The 17,222-nt window shown below is 47.5% G+C and overlaps 7 protein-coding genes across 7 annotated transcripts; 4 read left to right on the forward strand and 3 right to left on the reverse strand.

Annotated features, from left to right (window-relative positions):
* The first annotated feature begins 228 nt into the window (after positions 1–228).
* M431DRAFT_508135 (hypothetical protein) lies at positions 229–2,062 on the forward strand. Its single transcript, XM_024919069.1, has 4 exons — positions 229–348; positions 423–588; positions 653–751; positions 827–2,062. Exons 2-4 carry the CDS (start codon positions 562–564, stop codon positions 1,562–1,564), a joined length of 864 nt encoding a protein of 287 aa, XP_024774402.1. The 5' UTR covers positions 229–348; positions 423–561; the 3' UTR covers positions 1,565–2,062.
* A 1,201-nt stretch (positions 2,063–3,263) lies between these two features.
* On the reverse strand, positions 3,264–4,174 carry M431DRAFT_508137 (hypothetical protein). The gene has a single exon (XM_024919070.1). The coding sequence runs from the start codon at positions 4,068–4,070 to the stop codon at positions 3,417–3,419; it is 654 nt and encodes a 217-aa protein (XP_024774403.1). The 5' UTR covers positions 4,071–4,174; the 3' UTR covers positions 3,264–3,416.
* Positions 4,175–4,948: 774 nt separating this feature from the next.
* M431DRAFT_553709 (hypothetical protein) lies at positions 4,949–6,672 on the forward strand (the record flags this gene model as incomplete). Its single annotated transcript, XM_024921392.1, has 3 exons — positions 4,949–5,149; positions 5,171–5,857; positions 5,878–6,672. 3 exons carry the CDS (start codon positions 4,949–4,951, stop codon positions 6,568–6,570), a joined length of 1,581 nt encoding a protein of 526 aa, XP_024774404.1. The 3' UTR covers positions 6,571–6,672.
* A 1,176-nt stretch (positions 6,673–7,848) lies between these two features.
* Positions 7,849–9,490, reverse strand: M431DRAFT_5372 (hypothetical protein; the record flags this gene model as incomplete). Its single annotated transcript, XM_024921013.1, has 5 exons — positions 7,849–8,347; positions 8,417–8,837; positions 8,907–9,210; positions 9,284–9,325; positions 9,377–9,490. The coding sequence occupies 5 exons, from the start codon at positions 9,488–9,490 to the stop codon at positions 7,849–7,851; spliced, it is 1,380 nt and encodes a 459-aa protein (XP_024774405.1).
* Positions 9,491–10,361: 871 nt separating this feature from the next.
* Positions 10,362–11,542, forward strand: M431DRAFT_85838 (hypothetical protein; the record flags this gene model as incomplete). Its single annotated transcript, XM_024923605.1, has 3 exons — positions 10,362–10,853; positions 10,905–11,213; positions 11,279–11,542. 3 exons carry the CDS (start codon positions 10,362–10,364, stop codon positions 11,540–11,542), a joined length of 1,065 nt encoding a protein of 354 aa, XP_024774406.1.
* Positions 11,543–11,926: 384 nt separating this feature from the next.
* M431DRAFT_85847 (hypothetical protein) lies at positions 11,927–13,526 on the reverse strand (the record flags this gene model as incomplete). Its single annotated transcript, XM_024923607.1, has 2 exons — positions 11,927–12,581; positions 12,700–13,526. 2 exons carry the CDS (start codon positions 13,524–13,526, stop codon positions 11,927–11,929), a joined length of 1,482 nt encoding a protein of 493 aa, XP_024774407.1.
* Positions 13,527–13,913: 387 nt separating this feature from the next.
* M431DRAFT_520022 (hypothetical protein) lies at positions 13,914–16,871 on the forward strand (the record flags this gene model as incomplete). Its single annotated transcript, XM_024920413.1, has 3 exons — positions 13,914–15,383; positions 15,449–15,542; positions 15,591–16,871. Exons 1-3 carry the CDS (start codon positions 13,948–13,950, stop codon positions 16,869–16,871), a joined length of 2,811 nt encoding a protein of 936 aa, XP_024774408.1. The 5' UTR covers positions 13,914–13,947.
* Positions 16,872–17,222: the final 351 nt, after the last annotated feature.

Genomic DNA, 17,222 nt, shown 5'->3' on the forward strand with positions numbered 1-17,222 from the left:
ATATTGCACCTGTCCTCCACCGCCATGTAACTGCGGGAGGTCCGACAACGCGGATAGAACCCAATGGTGGTAGCTGAAGGAGCGGCTGTGCCTTTTTCAGCCTCATTCTAATATAATTTAGTACATGCAGTAATCAGTAATCACACACACCATTCGATTGCGGCTCAAGCGATCTCACACTCCGTAGTGGAGGTAACCGCGGTGCCATCCTCCTCCTTTTCACCCGCTCAATGTCAAGGCAACTGGTTGCCTAGTAAACGAGGCAATCAATTCTGCAGAGTGTAAAGTTCCAAGAGTATGTTGAAGCCGCTCTCTAGTCGATTTGTAACAGTGTAACAAACTTCTATGCTGCAAACACAAGAAAGCAGGGTCGTCAGCGAATTTCAGGTTTGCTGTAGAAATAGGAGCAGTATACTTCTTACCTCGTATTTCCACCATATTTCTAGCGGCGAAAGCCTCCTATCATATTCCAGGAATCCCCCCTCGGACAAACTGCAATGGCAACGGTCAATTCTCAGATTTCCGCCTCGCATCCATCTGCTACCGACACTAAGAATCCGTATGAAGCCCAATCATATTTCCACGTTCTTCCCTGTCAAAGTACATGTGTTTAGTTAACATGAACTCATTCTGGCATAGCATCGGGCCGTACCGTAACGAGCCGCCGCGCGGGCGTCGACGTCCTCGGAATTCACGACCTGGCCGGCGGCTAGACTTAAGCCAACCAAAACCTTTTCGCAAGCCTAGAAAACTGCAGAAGGATCAGAATGCCAACGATCCCACAGAAGTCACTTCTGTATTAGAGTTCTCTATCGATGGATTATACCCAAATGACGATGTTGTTTATCCCCCTCCACCGAATCTTTCGGGTTACCAAACTTCTGCCCGAGAATTACCTGCACATATCGTCAGCCGACGCACGCGCGGTGGAAATCACAATCGCTTGTCATCTATCATGGAAGATCAAAGCTCATGCCCTCTCCAAGAAGACAATGAGCGTGAGAACCCCAAACGGCATCCGCATGTCCTTCCTGATGAGTGGGAACACAAAATTCACTCCAAAGAGCCACCTCAAGAGCCAAACATTCGAGATCACCTAGCACCCAGGATTATACCTTATAGCAACGAGCAAGTTCATCGTCCCTTACTTCAAACAAATACCTTACCAATATCACAACCGATGTCTCGTGATCCATCTACGTCAACACATGACACAGTGGAACAGAACACGGACGAAGCGGAAGTACCAAAACTAGAGACGGTATCGAAAGTCTCCGAAATAAAACCCCAGGTGGTCGAACCTGTGTCGGACATGTGCGGAGGTCGTATCGTGGTCGGTATCCAAGGGGGACCAAACGGAGAGCTACCGGTTCCTCAACAGTCCAAATATCGCCTTGTAAGACTACTGAGCCAGGTTATTCCGAAGACAAGACCCCCAACACATAATACGAAATTAAATGAGGCTTCCGGAGGCGCACCTATTTCTTGGGCATCCGAGCCCATTGGGGGCCCATGGATAGATCAGGAACACCAAATGTTCCTAAATTTCGAGATGTGGCCATAGCTTAAGGATCATTTTCATCTATATTGTTACTCAGTTTGGAAATATTATGCAAATAGTTCATTAAGCCGTATATGGGTGGATGAAGTAAAATGAGGTGCATTCGTATTCATTATGAAAAAAGGCGACTCATCATAGTGAAATTCTCGTCCGTCTTGTTGAACATACCAACAAGCGTAAATTAGTTCAAAAGTCTCAGAACAGTCAATATTGGATATGATAAAGAAAACAAGAGAGAAAGGTGCAAATAATTGCTATATCGTACCAAACGAGCAACCTTCGCTTTGGCAAATGCTCGTGGTATGTGCCGCTCTTTGGACTACCTCTCTTGAAGCGTTGTGTAATTCCAACTACCAAGATTCGGCTCGCTGAGCCCATTCAACTTTCAGTCGAACGGCGCAGCTGTGTTTAGGGCATGCGGAAGTTGCACCAGCGCATGCCGAAACACTAGAAGATGGAAGCGATACGGAGATCGTATTGAGTACCCAAGGCGATTGCGATATGCCATAGCATACATAGCGGTGGAATCACATTACGATATGAGGAAATGCCCCTCCTATGGTTGGGTACTGATGGTTTATTAGTATACAGCCGCTGCCCGTGCCACACCTTATCATTGGACCGCAATGCATAATCCCCTGCAGATGCCAGGCTTCTATACCTTTGCTATATTGCTGTGAAATACTACATAGAAACTTGCATCAGCTCGTTTCCTCAGAACATGGCCCACCCACTTATGGGTAATCAGTACCGGAAAGCCCATGTAGCTGAAGAGATGGGCGAGAATGAAAGCCAGTGGATTCCCCGGCCACCTGCCGCACCAGAGCCACCAGAAGCAACAGACTTTGCCGACGATGATGAGCATGCTTCTGATACAAACAGTAGTGAACGGTCGAACATCAATTATCAAGTAAGCCCCGCAACGACCTTCCAAGGTGGATTCAGTGGCTCAAACTCCCACAAGCACCAATTGTGGAAACAGGAGCACCAAGAAAACAAGGAAAGTGAGGCGGAGGCTGCTGAAGCTCTGAGAGCTGTATTTGCAAACATAACCGTAATATCACCCTCTTTCAGCCGACATCAGCCACAACAGGCAGAAGAGAACGAGCCGAAAGTAAATTACGCAAAACGGAAACGTCATCCTGGATCATTTCACTTCAAGTCTGAGACGGATAATGGAAATCCATCTTGTTTGACGAGCGTGGGCAGTAACCTGCAATGCTTATGACGCCACCAGCAAGTTCACGAGTTTCTTCCACAAGTGGTCGTAGAGACAAAGCCACCAAGCGATTGAAGCAAAAGTCGTCTTCGCCGCGCCTACTCCCTCTCCGGCTGGGTGTGAAAGATACTGCAGCACCTCTAAATAACAACCGGAGCCTTGTCAAGATAGAAGTGACGTCCATAGAGAAAGTGAGAGCCACCAGGGAGGCTAAACCAGAAGGCCTCTCACAAAGCGAGGCGAAAAGATGACTGGGCATAGCGTGGATCGTGTGAAGACTCCTAAACATACACACAGACATGAGACGCTTGGTTCGTTTGATGGACTTTGGGAAGACCTAAAAAGTGAAGCTACTCATACTCCTCGTATGATCTATTTGTGTAGCGCACGGATGATGTTCATCTATAGCAGTAGTTAATTTTGGGAGTCTCGCGCCAATTTTTGGGGAATTCCTTCATAGCAATGCGAAGTATCTAACTCTGTATTTATTTATTACGCGGAAATGAAGTTATATATTCGATTTAATGGCCAATCACTAGCTAACGTTTTGATCAATAACGGATTACTGTCTACCTCGATGCATACATATGTATGCTTTCAACCTTTCATTTCGCGGCTTCCAGGTGTTTCAGCATATCACCCCACCTTTCTGGCTCTCACCATGGAGAGAAGAAACTTAGCATACGCTGCAGCTGTTGCGGCAGCATATTCCTGCCATTCATCATTTTTATGGGAATCTGCGTGATCGCATATTCCACGGATAACTAAGCATGGAATGATATTCATTATGCCAGCCGCCTCCATTTCGATCCAGAGAATCTTGCATTTTCTGCTGATTTCATCTCTTTTCTGTGCATTCTTGATAACTTGGTTTCCAGAGGCAATATTACCGTAGTGGATTCTCGGTACTTGGTATTCGCCATTGCTTGAATCAATTATTCGACGCTCTTTTCTTTCAACTGTGGGACCTTGGCATTTTGAACATGTATCATAACCTGACTCATGCGTAAATTCAGCTGCAAAGAGTTTGTCGTGGCTCACTCCTGGGTAACGATACGCCTGCTGCCGCTTCCCAATCATCTCAATATCCTTGAGCAAGTGACTTAGGGATAGATCAAGATCGGACTGGACAGTACTAATAGCTGACAGCAAGAATTCGGGTGGGCGCTGTAGAGATCCAATTCTTTCGTATTCGCCGCGCTCAGTAACTTTCTCAAAATCGTGCTGAACAAACTCCAGGATATTCTCTCGCTGGAGTGCTGACCACCCCATCTCCAAGCCGGATGCCATTCTGACTGGAAGGTTACCCCCCTCCTATCTCAGCTGAAAGGCAAAAAGCTATGCTGTCAAAAGTCCTCTTCATGTTGGAAACCGCAGAAAGCCGCCGAGTTCGTACCATATGCACCAGACGGTAAGCAAAGAGCTACAACGTACGAGTACAGCGGGTGTTATAGCGGGCTTTTTGCTGACTAAGGGCAGGTTCTGTATGGTTGTACGGTCTCGTGGACCTATTGGTCATCTAGTTCAAGTGTATACAGATCTCAGAGCCGGCAGCTCCAGCCAGAGGTTGGGCCTAGCATGGGTTCGACGCGTCTTTGTCTGATATAGCAAATAGGCGTTCATCCTTTATTTTGGGTGAAAGTCATAATGCCACAAATTTGCACCCCGTGTCGTTTCGCTCATGTACCCACATATTCATGTTGCCAACCAGCCACACCACCAAGAATACTGTAAGATACTGTGCCATATTGTCACTTTTTAGATATCCATTCTCATAGCGCCTTTATTGGCTCTATAAAAATTTACTTAGCGACACAGACTTTAATTACAGGGACCAAAGTCCAACTATTTTAGTGGAGGTGTACAAGAGTACTTTATAATACAGTGCATAATATAGTGGAAACCACTGTATTTTTAGAAGTACCTCTCATAGTAAAAAGTCACTATACCCACTTTACTAATGCAGTCCCTTGTTGATTGTTCTCTTTTGGTCATTTTTGATGTATATGTAGCCTCCTGGGCCGGGAAGCCCAACCTACCTGTATCCATTTGTTTTTAAACATGAGAAAAAAGCAGATCACCAAAAACCAATGAATCTCCAATATATAACTTCCATTGTTTTCTTTCATTCTATTGCAGCTTATTGCGCTTCTGCCCTTTTGCCAGCAATGTCAGGTGTCGGGCTGATTGAGATCGTTTCAGACAGTATCGCTATAGTGGACGCCTCGCTCAAGATCTACGAAGCCATCGAAGACGCCTCAGGCCCGCCGCGATGCTTCCACCATGAAGCTGCACGTCTCCCCGTCGTTCAGGAATCGAGAGCGGTTTCAACAGAGGAATACGAAGAGAATAAAGAACAATTGCCGAGTGTAAACTCGCGGTCAACCTAGGCAGTATGCAAGACTTCTGCTGCGACATGCATCCATCCCGCCAACAACATGCAGGTAGTCCGCCCATCATGTCTGACAGGCTGCACCATTGCCCCCATATTTGCACACCTGCACCAATACAGGAGGCCATCGGTAGCAGACACCTGGAAAATGCACCTGTGGGCACGTCTATGCCTGAGATGCTACATCATCGCACCTCTGATAACGATTGGCCTGCAGGGATTAATAACCGACTTGAATGGTCCCCTTAAGATTGAAAGGAACGGATATCATTCGCCATCGCCAAAACTGATAATTCAAACCAATGATACGTATGTCACGAAGCCTTTTGATCGTCGGGGTTTCGAGATAGCCATTATCTGCGCACTCCCACTTGAATATGATGCAGTTTCTCTCGTCTTTGACGAATTTTGGGATGAAGAAGGAGATATTTATCGAAGAGCTGCTGGCGATGAGAACACTTACACCACTGGCCGTATCGGCAAATTTAACGTTGTTCTCGTTCTTCTCTCGTCCGTAGGGAAGATCAGTGTAGCTAGCGCAGCTGCCAGCGTTCGTTGGAGTTATCCCTGCCTGCGCCTAGCCCTCCTCGTGGGGATTTGTGGTGGTGTGCCTCGAGCCCAAAACGGAGAGGAAATTCTTCTCGGAGATGTGATTATCAGCAACACTATCGTCCAATATGACTTGGTTGGCAATATCCAAACGAGTTTGTGCATAAGAGAATGTTGAAAGATGATATGAGCCCGCCAAATAATGATATCCGCAATTTATTAACGTCTTTCAGCACGCGACGTCACCGAACCCAACTTCAAAAGAGAACAGCCATTTTTCTTCGTCAGTTACAACTGAAAGCTGCCGAAGTGGATCAGGATGGTATCTATCATTATCCCGGATCAACCCATGATCAGCTTTTCGTGCCAACCCATCGACATAAGCACCATAACCCTCCACAATGCATCTGTCATCATTGTAATACCAAGGCCGACGCTGTTTGCGAAAGTGTTCTCAACACACCCTGCAGCGCTCTGGGATGCGTCGAAGGACGCAACCGGGGCCAACTTATCGTGCGAAAAAGACTCGAGTCAAAGCGGCGGTTGGAGGAAAGCAACGATGAGAAGGCACAAGAGCCTGCTCTCTACGTGGGAGCGATTGCATCGGGTGATACAGTAATGCAATCCGGCGAGCATCGGGATCAGATCGCAATGAGACAAGATGTTATTGCTTTTGAGATGGAGGGCGCTGGGGTGTGGGGAGTGATTCCTTGCATTGTCGTCAAAGGCGTGAGCGACTATGCTGATAGCCACAAAAACAACATGTGGCAGAACTTCGCTGCTGCGACCGCTGCTGCTGCATTGAAGGCAATTCTGGAGAGATATATTCAACCAGACAAGTCCGTATGAGGGGATTTCTTTCTTGTTCTTTATTCGATATTAAAATGTGGTTTGACGCATTGTTTAGATTACCTAGCTGTGTAAGCAACTATAAAATACAATAGAATTGTGAGCTATCGACCAAGTTCCAGCGCAATGGTTTGCGCTTTTGTGAATGTCTATTATCTTGATGCCTTGATTTAAAAATCGGTCTACCTAAGTGTAGATGAGAAATGCACAAGTCTAACGCTCCAGACCATTTATACTATAACCAACTCTCATACGATGCTCTGTCGTATTTGAAACCGATATATCGCCATATAGCAAGTCAACTAAAACACTAGACTTCAAGCTTGGGTATATTAAGAGTACTGATGTGAATACTGTTCACCGCCCCTGCTCAACTCTTCAGTTTCTATTTTTGCGACACTGTTAACGTGCAAGTTATCTTTATCCAACGTATAAATACCGTTATCAACACCGCTTTCTGATCTCCAGCGCCCACAAAAAATACACTGCTTGCCAAGTCCTGAATTATCAGCCATTACGTTTGGGCAACGATGTCTCCCGGAGATTGATATTTTGAAGAAGAAAAAATATTATTGTAGAGAGTTATTAGTTCACTGTTACATTAGGACGTTGTCCTTAAACAGATGGAAATGTATGCTCTGAATAGTATATCTTGAGATTGGTTCCTCCAACGAGACGCTGCGTGATCGAGGACTTAAAGTATATGGTTATCGTAACGTATGCATGAAGAGCTCACAGCCCTCACCTAATTGCCCAATTACAAGAATTAGCAGAGCTCCCAGCCACAGAAGGCGTCTATGATGATTTTAGATAGCCTGAAATAGTGGATTTTCCAGCACAAATTGTTTCGGATTCTCAGATACTAACAAACGATCAAGCTCAGTCGACAGCAAAGGATGGTATGCCATACAAGAGAAAAGTTTAAGCTAATAGAGACCAAACAAAGGAATATTGTCATAGTTTTAAATGGCAATGTAACAATAGTAGTTCGGCCATGCGGGTGTGGGGAGCAGCTATGTCTTTTTCGGTATCATCCTAATATACTTAATTTAGTACATGCAGTATTAACACTCACTGTTCGAGTGCGGCTCAAGTAACAAGATAACTCATAGCCCGTAGCAGATGTATATACAGTATCGTTCTTCATTCACTTAATGTTAAGGCAGCTAGTTCCCAGTATACGGCCGCTGTTTTATGCCATCCATTATAATCAGGCCGCAATACATAACTTGCTGCAGAATCCAAGATCCAACAACTTTGCCATACAGCTGTAAAACACTACACAGAAGCTTGAAACAGAGTCTCAGCCTTGTGATGTTCTGTAAGGATCGTTTCAGGAAGACCACTGTCCTTCCATGCCTCATCCCATCCAGCAGTCCGCACCCAAGGGTAGTCCGGATGCTCCCAGGTGCTGTCCAGGAGAAGGTATTGCGCGTTCAACCACGTCTTATCATCTTTGATACGTATCCATGGTCGGTCGAGGTAATCTTGAGAAACATGCCGCGCGAGGACCAGGGCCCTCGCAGTCTTGACGACATGGCCATCGTCGGGCATGCTGAAGAACCGGGGAAGTAGCTCCTGCAAGTTATCCACGAGCGTAGTGTCTTTTGGTGTGTAGCTTATGATGCTGTCAAGTCGCAAGGTTGTTGCCCATCGTACAACGTAGTGCAGAATGTCAAAGCGAGCCTTCCACTCCAGGGTTCGCAGCTTGACCGAATCAGGGATCCATGCAGCGCCTTGAATCAAGAGCAAGAATGGCCCAATCGTAAGATGATGGCTATTCTCAATCAGTATCTGATTCGTCCCCTCTTAGAAGCAGCCATAAAGCAGCATGGGGGACGCTTACATGAGGAAGAAGTCAAATCTCGGGTAATCAGGAGGGTGGAAAATACACGCCGATACCATGTAGGCGGCCGTATGGATGTTCTCCGCGATGCCCTCTGCCAGGTTTCTGGGGTCAGCCTTGACCTGGGCGAGATAATTCACACCCTCATCGGGGCACAGGACCTCGATACTGTCCAAGATCTTGTTTGGATTTCCATTGCGCACGCTATTGACGAATTCCGGGTCGGAGTGTACTTGTTCGTAGAGCTCAGCAGTGTTGAAGCGGCATGAAGGAGGGTTTGCTGCTGCTGCCTTTTCTACCTTCTCCAGAAAGTCGCCAACATAGGTGTCGTGGATAGCGGACTGAGCCAGACCTTGGGCAATGATGGCAGGCTGATCCCACTCGATGCCGTACATGAGCTGGATGAAAGAATGGGCAAAGCCTATGACCTCGTTAGGTTTTTTGACTTAATTCGTAGAGTCAGTTCCAGCGCGGTAATAGATGGACTTACTGCCCCAGCTGCGACGGTACATATCGTGAGTGTTCTCCTTGCCGCTGAGGAGATATTCCACCAATGCATTCTTCCACCCTTTTGCCTCTACTTCCTCCTGGAAATATCGCAAGAAATCAGCATAGTACTTGGCATCTCCGAGGTACTTAGGAGCATTGGCCGCCCAATCTTGGTGAAGGTCTTCGAGAACGCCATCGTTTAACTGAAACCGGTCAATCTGAATTTCAGCATCACGGTCGAACGCGGCCTGGAGCTCCTCGGGACTCGCTCCTGCGCCATAGAGTGTACATAGGTGGTGCGACATCTGCCCATTTACGAATCACATATTAGAATCACAGCTCTGTGGTGTGCAACGTGTTGGTTAGGGTGGCTCCTACATGGTTGTGGTAACCTCTCGCCAGGAAGAAAACATGATGCCGCTATATACCGAGTTAATACAATGCTATGCACTTATCATATGAGATGCTCACGTCAAGATCTTTTTGAAGCAGTTCAGACAGCTTGGCCGCTGTAGCTTCATTGTGCTTATAACCTAAAAGACCGATCCGACTTGGGTCAATCTGTATTCTATATGCCGTAGCCATGTTGCTGTCCGCGTAGCTCTTTGCCTGATATGAGTAATAGATGTGAAACTAGAGGAATTTGGTATAGTTCATGTTAGAGAATCTACGGGTATATATACGCTATTGTAGGCAAGCATCGGCAGATAAACACCAGGGACGAAGGGTTGACGAGCCCATATATCCGCATGGCCGAGACTATCCGCACAACCGAGACCAATCCGTCCAGCCGATGGTGATCGCATAGTCTGAAAGTCTGATCAGAAGACTTACTCAACTTTGGCAAGAGCGAAAGTGCAATGGGTAACAGTGGGAGCGGGCCAAGGCGGGAGCGGACTGAAGCAGGCAGACTAGAGCGGACTAGAGCGGACGAGATCAATAGCAGACGTAGATTGAAGTAAAAGTGGATTGAAAGGGCAAAGACAGAGTAAGGCTAGACAACTTACTCAAAGGCTTCTGCGCACTTCAGCCAAGCATTGATGTCTTCCTTACCTAAGGTTTAACTAAGCTCAAGGCAGCTGTTATGTTACTTCCCAAATAGCTGAGCTATCTTAGTCAACTACCTACTCAGCAGATTGATAATACCTGTTGAGTTGATGACAAGAACGCCTTTCCCACCTTTATACCACGCTTGGACTAAGATGAGAGCCTAGTACGGCCTCTTAGTCAACCCACTGGGTAACATGACCCTTGAGTTATTCCTATCACAAAGCACTCCGGCCGTCCGGGTCTTTAACAGTCAATTTAACAGGAAGTAACTCAAGATGATATTATGTGGATTAGCAGGTAAGTAATTCTCGTCTATAAAGGATACAGTTCGAACCGCCATACTGCTATTACCTGTGAGCTTCATCGTCGTTGCCCAGAGTCAAGTCTCCCTTATCACGCACTCATCATGGCCACTTCCTCCAAACCTCCAGTTATTATCGAAAAGCCTCTTATCAATTGTATTCCGGAAGAGCTTCGACATCGGTTTGACCCTACGTTTGTTGAGTACCACAGCAAATACAACGCAGGCCGTCTGGTCACTCACCAAGTGCCGATTGAAGATATCCGGAAAGACCCTTCCAAGTATGCGATTGACTACGGGCACGAGCTTGTAGATGACGGTAACCTTATCATTACCGAAGAAAAATGTCCTGTGAACGGCGGCGAAATAACTGTCCGCATCTTCCAGCCTGGGGATGTTATATCCTCGGAGATAAGACCAGCTTATGTTAATTTTCACGGAGGTGGATGGACATTTGGCGGCCTGGCTACAGACTATGATTTCTGTAAAAGAGTTGTCCTGGAGCTCGGGTGTGTCGCATTTGATGTTGACTATCGACTGGCGCCGGAGTATAAGTTTCCAATTCCTATTGATGACTGCTGGACGGCGTTGAATTGGGTAAGTTCCGTCTATCGGTTACCACTTATATAACAACTAACAATAAGTTAGATCCGAGACGTTAAAGCTTTACAGCTTAATGTAAATCTGGATAAAATCGCTGTCGGAGGGGTCTCAGCGGGTGGTCATCTCTCCACAGTCATAGCCCACATGTGCCGCGATGAAGGCATACCACTCGCCTTTCAGTTGCTAGGAGCGCCAGTATGCGATATCCACGTCTTCACACCAACTGGCGAGCTTCGACCGGACTGCGAATATGAATCTTACCGAGAAATGTACCACGCTCCTCCTCTCCCCGCGGAACGTATGATGTTTTTCCATAAATGCTTCGTCGGAAACCCCAGACCAGCTGAGCTTGACGTCCCGCCTTTGGTTCGTATTTAGGATCAATACGTCATAATTTTCACAGCTAACATCAAAGACAGAACTGGAAAGTATCGCCGATTAAGGCACCGAACTTTAAGAACTTGGCTCCGGCTCTGATCTGGACTGCGGAGATGGATGTTTTGAGAGACGAGGGTGAGGCATATGGACGGAAAATGAACGACGCCGGGTCAAAGGCGGAAATTATCCGACTTAAAGGCGCACCACATAACTTTGCACATCTCGATGCTATCTTGGAGAGCGGCAAGATGTATAACAGGGAGTCGATACGAGCCTTGCGTGATGCATTTGGGGGCAGCTCATGAATACGTTAGGGCCAACCCGTATAAAATCCAAGGACATCCCTGTCTCTGGAGAAATACACAGGGCTACTTTTGCAGCTTCAGTCGTTTCGGTCTTCGTATACCCATCTATACACTAGAAGTCGGATTGAGGTCGGTTGTTTTGTAGTCTCCATGAATATCTTGCCAGGCGGTCAGCTTAACATCTCTCGTTGTTCATTCTCACTACGTGTACCCTAGAAATCTCTCAATTTTCATTAATGGTGCCTGGTCTAATATGGAGAGTTGTTCTTTCATTCTTTGCATCTTCACAGTATGTTTGGGCATATTTAGAGATGAAATCCTGGACCTTGGCTATTTATTAAATAGTACTGATGTGAATGCTATTAATTGCAGCTACTCAATTCTTCAGTTTGCATTGATGCGGCTTCGCGCTGCCTCCCTTCGTATCTGCCACAACGATACGGGGCCAATAACTGTGCAGGGTAGTCGCAAGTAGTGAATGGCATCGCCATGAGACTCGATTACTTCCTGAATCAGATCTTGGGATACATGAATGTCTCTATGAAGAGCCTTGAAGCTAACGTTGTTCCATGCCGTAATGACTCCGGGATAGTGATTCAAGTCCATGTACCATGTACTTCGCGACGTGATAGAAGCTGTTCCGGCCTTGATCTTGTATATAACTGCGCAAGCCTCTCTTCTCGCACCATACCATAATGCCATTGCATGCAATTTCGGCATATTCAGCGCAGATTTTGCTGCAGCGCGTAAAAGGGCAGCAGCTCCTTCTCGGGAGGATGTAGAGCATAAGAGCGACGTTGTCAGAGCTAGAGACTGCAGTCGAGGCCAAACCCAGGACTTCTGGCAGTGGTGGAAGAAATGCCTGGCATCGGTCATGAATGAGGCAGCAAGTTGTTCAAGCTGGAGGCTTCTATCAGCAAAAACCTTGCCGATTTGGGAATCGAGGGCAGAACTGTCCCAAAGAGGATCGGCATAAAAGTTCATTGCCGTGGTAATATCATCATTGGTATCTTCGAATATCACTATTCTTTTGACCGATCTGGGGATCCATCGGCTGAAGATCGATTTCTAGGCTGTGATGATGTTAGAGAAGATGCAAGCTGAGAGTTCCGACTGATGGTAGCGCTATTGATAGGGAAAGTGAGTAGGGGTTGCACACACTTGGGAAGAATATCTCCTTCCAATCTTCATTCCATGTCCGCCATGACTCGTAAGAAATCTCGAGTAAGCAAGGCAGCTTGTCCAATAATACTTGAAGCGTGAATGGAGAAAAGCAACGGCGAAGCTGGCGGCGTATTACCAAGCTTGTGACTGCTGCGACTCGAGGGGCTTCTCGAAACCCGGTTAAAAACATCGCGCTGAAGAGTCGCCAAATAGATTCTGTAGGAGGAACAAAGACTCGCTGATCATCAATCCATCCATGCGTTGGATCATGTGCTGGGAGCTGCCTGGCAAGCACGAAATTCGGCCTCCATTCTTCGGGATTCTCTTCATGCTCAGCTCCTATATAGTAATGCTGGAAAAAATGCTGAGAATCGCTGTCGGAATATGCATTAAGCTCCAACTTCAATCCCTTTTCTGGTTGCCAAGGCCAGTGACATATAACAGAAAAAAGTCTTCCAAGAGCGGTTTCAATCTTTATGTTGTTGCTCTCCCTGCTATACCGGGTCTCGCGGATGTGGCAATTCCCACAGTGATAATCGAAAAGTCCTATGTTGAGCCAGATGTGACGAACAAGCTTTTGTCTCTCGGGGGCGACCATGTGTTCCAGTTGAAAAACACATTCGTATCGCAGTTTCAAGCGACGAAAGTTTTCCACCTCTATGACAGACTGCCATTCTTTGGAGACAGCAGCATGCGACCCCCAGCCAGGGTTCTTGCAGCGTGCAATTGCCTTCAGGATCATCTCCCGGAGCTCACTCGGTATCAGAGACCAATTCACGCCATTTTCATTCACGATGGGGAGAGGCGGAGAGGACGACATATTGTGATTGAAGGTTCTGTCTCTGAAACTCTGATAACTTGGAAAATATCATGCATGATACTGGATCGGCAGACTTGGCGGACAAATCACTATCGAGAAAGATGAAGATATGATGAATAAATGTTGTTTCGACTCCGCGATTCGCGCTGTTGTTTGCAAGGAAGAAACCTTGGCTGAAATATTATCTAAGCTTTTAATGAATTATTTTAAAGTTTTGTTCCGAATGAGTTTGTTTACTTGTAAGTCGGTAGGCACGAACTGTGTAACTATGGGTGACCGAGGGCATCGGTGTTAGAATGATCCGTGCAAAAACGTATTCGCACGGCTTGTCGTAGTTTCGGATCCAACCTCATGTTTTACTTTACACCTGGAGCAAGGCTGGCAGTCTGGAACGGTAGCAAACAGCGAAATTGAACAGACAATGGCGTCCTTTGTGCCTCAAAACAGGTACCGCGAGTACAAGCAGGATACGCAGCGGCTCTTGTTCTGGATAATCCATGCTTCCAACACAATCCTCCAGTCGTCAGCAGCCGCAGAATCAGGCACCATCGAGCCTCAGAACCACCAAAATGTGACGGGCCAGGTTACCGTGAAAGAGCTTTTATCCATGGCCAAGACGATTTCCAAACATGCCGTTCGCGTCCCAGGTGCCATTTATCGCAAGCTGCAGTCAGTAACAAGCGCGAGGACGGCCATGTACCAGGCCTTTCAGCAGCTCGCTGCCTTGAGCCCGAAGCCCGACCCGGAGATGGAACAGAGCAATGTGACTCACAAATATTTCATTGATGCCCTAAACGAGATATTTGACATCTTTGGCGGGCCTGCTTGGCTGCAGGAGCAGCAGCGTGGTAGCAAAGAAGCCGAACTCGACGCCGAGCTTGACGCTGAGGTCGAAAAGGCCAACTTCTCCAACAAGTTTGCCGCACTAAGTCTTGGACTCTCTGCGCAGGGCGAGCCCAGCACAGTTGCAGTAGAGTCTAGCGGCGACGAGGAGTCTGACGAGGAACCGAAGTCGGCTGCTCCTGGACAACAGCGCCGTCAAGCTCGGCCGGGCAGAGGCAAGAAGAAGAAGGGTGGAAAGCGAGCCAAGAAGGGCAAACAGACGGCGAAGCCCGCACCTCAGACGTTGGATCAGGTCCCGCTTGAAAGCTACCGTATTATCGAAGCCGCGGACGGCATTGTTACTGACTACCTCCTGGCGGTTTATTCTCTCTTCGAGGAGACTCTCGACCTACGGTCGTACATGAGCGGCGTGTGGCGAGAGGTTGCGTACGAGGGCCTCAACAGCGCCGTGGCCGGTACGCTTGCCCACCTAGCCACGGCCATGGTTAAGCGAACCGAGGCGGCCATCATGATAGAATTTCCCGGCCACGAGTCATACGAGACTGTCATGCAAACCATGACGCGTGGCAACATAGAGAAGGCGCAGGGCAACTTCACAATGACACTCCACAGAATCTCTGGCGCGGATTGGACAACAGAGATGGTGGAAGAGGCCAAAATGGATGTTAAGGAACAGTTCCTCATCTACGCATATCAGGATCTTGTAGATTTCGTGACCGACTTCCAGGCTACTCGCAGCGGTAAGCCGACCAAGCGTATGCTCGCGGAGATCGACAAGTGGAACCCAACCTTGGACTTACAGCGCGCAACCAAGGAGCAGAGACACCGCTGGCGTCGATCTTATACCATCAACTGGCTCTACGACCTAGTCAATGTCTACTCCAGCATTGTAGTTCAACGCAATACCATGAAAGGGGAGCACCATGTGTACGAAAAGGTTGACTGGGCCGCCAACGGCAAGTGGAGCGAGCACGTACGCCTCTTTGGCATTAATGAGTTTGCCGGCATTGTAACGTAAGTCCTGGCTTTCGCCTTATTTTCCGATCAACGTGACTGGATTTCTGACTAGTGGAGAGCAGCTCCCTTGCGATGCAAAAGCCTGGCACAGATATCAAGAAGCGCATCAACCCAAGCTTGGTATTCCAACTGCAGTGTATAGTCGACTCTTTAACGGTCTCACGGGGCTAGTCCCTCAACAGCTTTAGGGGACATGTTTTGGAGCCACCGATGAGCGGGTTCCGGCCGAGGCGAGACGTCGACCTGTTCCTAGATCGTGAAAACGAGAGATTTGGCAAGGGCTTCCCACAGGGTTCCCACGTGCTGAAACAGCTTCTGGAGCGCGACAGCATGCTACACGGCGACCCCAACCGACACCAGTCACAGATCAGCGTACTCGAATGTCTGATGTGGGATTTCCGAGACTGGCTAGGCGAGTCCAAGTACATGTATGGACTGAAAACTCTGCCACCCTCTCGCTTTTCCAACAGTAACTCCAATGGCCTCTGGGAATACTCGCCTTTCCTCTGCGGTACAGGGCTAGCCGAAAGTCTGGAGATTGTATACCGTTTCGGTCTGGTGCTCTGGGACAAGGTGCCCGAGCCAATGCTTCTAGTTCACTTACACAACATGCTGGTACAGAAGAAATATCTCGAGAGGCCTATTGGACTTTTTGCTGCTTTGGGGGAAACCTTTTCAGAGGCCTTTTTCGCCGACGGCCGACCCCCTACCTCAAATTTCCAACAGGCCCTCACCAGCCAGATTAACAAGACAGGCACTCATCTCGCACAGCGCCAACGAGCCATGCTCAAAGGGACATCGAACAAGATGCACAGCATGCTAAACCCAGCCGCAAACCGTTTCTTCCGTATCAAGTCCAATCTTCTATTATACCGCGAAAATGGATGGGACCCAGACCGGATTCCCACTGAGGACCTCGGAAAGCACACCTTTTTATACAATCTCCGTTCCAACTACTCAGAGATCTGGCCTACGGGCACACCCGGACCTTCTGATGCGAATAGGTCAGATACCTTCATTTTCGACGGCGACAGTAACCTCATGCCAGCACTGCCGCGACCTGCAAGAGCTGATCACCTGTCGCGACGGGACCTGCTCGAGTTCCTCCGGTATGACATCTACTCAGACGTCTGCGGTCGTTTCCCCTACTCGAGTCTCAACTACTCTTGGGTAACAGCGCGCATTATGACATGTTTCATGATGTTCGAAGACGAGCTGAAAAAGCGCAACAACCCCTTGTACCAGGATATCTACGTTGTGAATAGCGGGCGCCCTGAGAAGCGCGTCTTCCTCGCAGTGGCGGCCTTGTCTGAGACAAATGAAGAGTGTCTGCAGGTTATGGCTAAGATTCTGGAGGAACAGAGAATGGGATGGATGCAGCACATTTACTGGGAAGACCTTGACTCGGACATGGAGCGACCTTTCCAGCGCGCAAGTAAGTTTCGCGGTCATCCAGTAGAGCAAGATGCATGTAGCATTATGTAAAGATTTAGATCTTTTCGTAATTGATGACTATATAGACCCAAAGGGTGTATATTTTCTGGTTCAAAGAGTTTTTTTATAATCTAGGTACCTCGTATTAAAATGGAACAACATCTTTATTGTTAGTACATGTTATAAACTCTGTAAATTAGACTAAAATACTGTGGCTTATCCCACATCTACACAAAGTCCAAGTTATACACTAGGATATTATCTGCAGTCCAGTAGTAGCTCCGGATTCCCTTCATGAAAGAGGTCGAAATTAGGAGCCAGACGCAGGCATCGGACGAACTTATCATAAAATACATGACCACATTCTAAGAGCATCAAATAGGGCTAATGGGGCAGACTCAA

Source organism: Trichoderma harzianum (genome assembly GCF_003025095.1).
Source record: "Trichoderma harzianum CBS 226.95 unplaced genomic scaffold M431scaffold_6, whole genome shotgun sequence".
Taxonomy (NCBI): domain Eukaryota; kingdom Fungi; phylum Ascomycota; class Sordariomycetes; order Hypocreales; family Hypocreaceae; genus Trichoderma; species Trichoderma harzianum.

What these genes read in the sequence shown, in the direction of transcription:
- M431DRAFT_508135 (XM_024919069.1), top strand. Translation starts at nt 562, where the DNA reads ATGAAGCCCAATCATATTTCCACGTTC. An exon ending in CCAATCATATTTCCACGTTC is followed by an intron (nt 589 to 652) that starts TTCCCTGTCAAA and finishes ATCGGGCCGTAC; the next exon opens with CGTAACGAGCCGCCGCGCGG. An exon ending in CTTTTCGCAAGCCTAGAAAA is followed by an intron (nt 752 to 826) that starts CTGCAGAAGGAT and finishes GATGGATTATAC; the next exon opens with CCAAATGACGATGTTGTTTA.
- M431DRAFT_508137 (XM_024919070.1), bottom strand. Translation starts at nt 4,070, where the DNA reads ATGGCATCCGGCTTGGAGATGGGGTGGTCAGCACTCCAGCGAGAGAAT.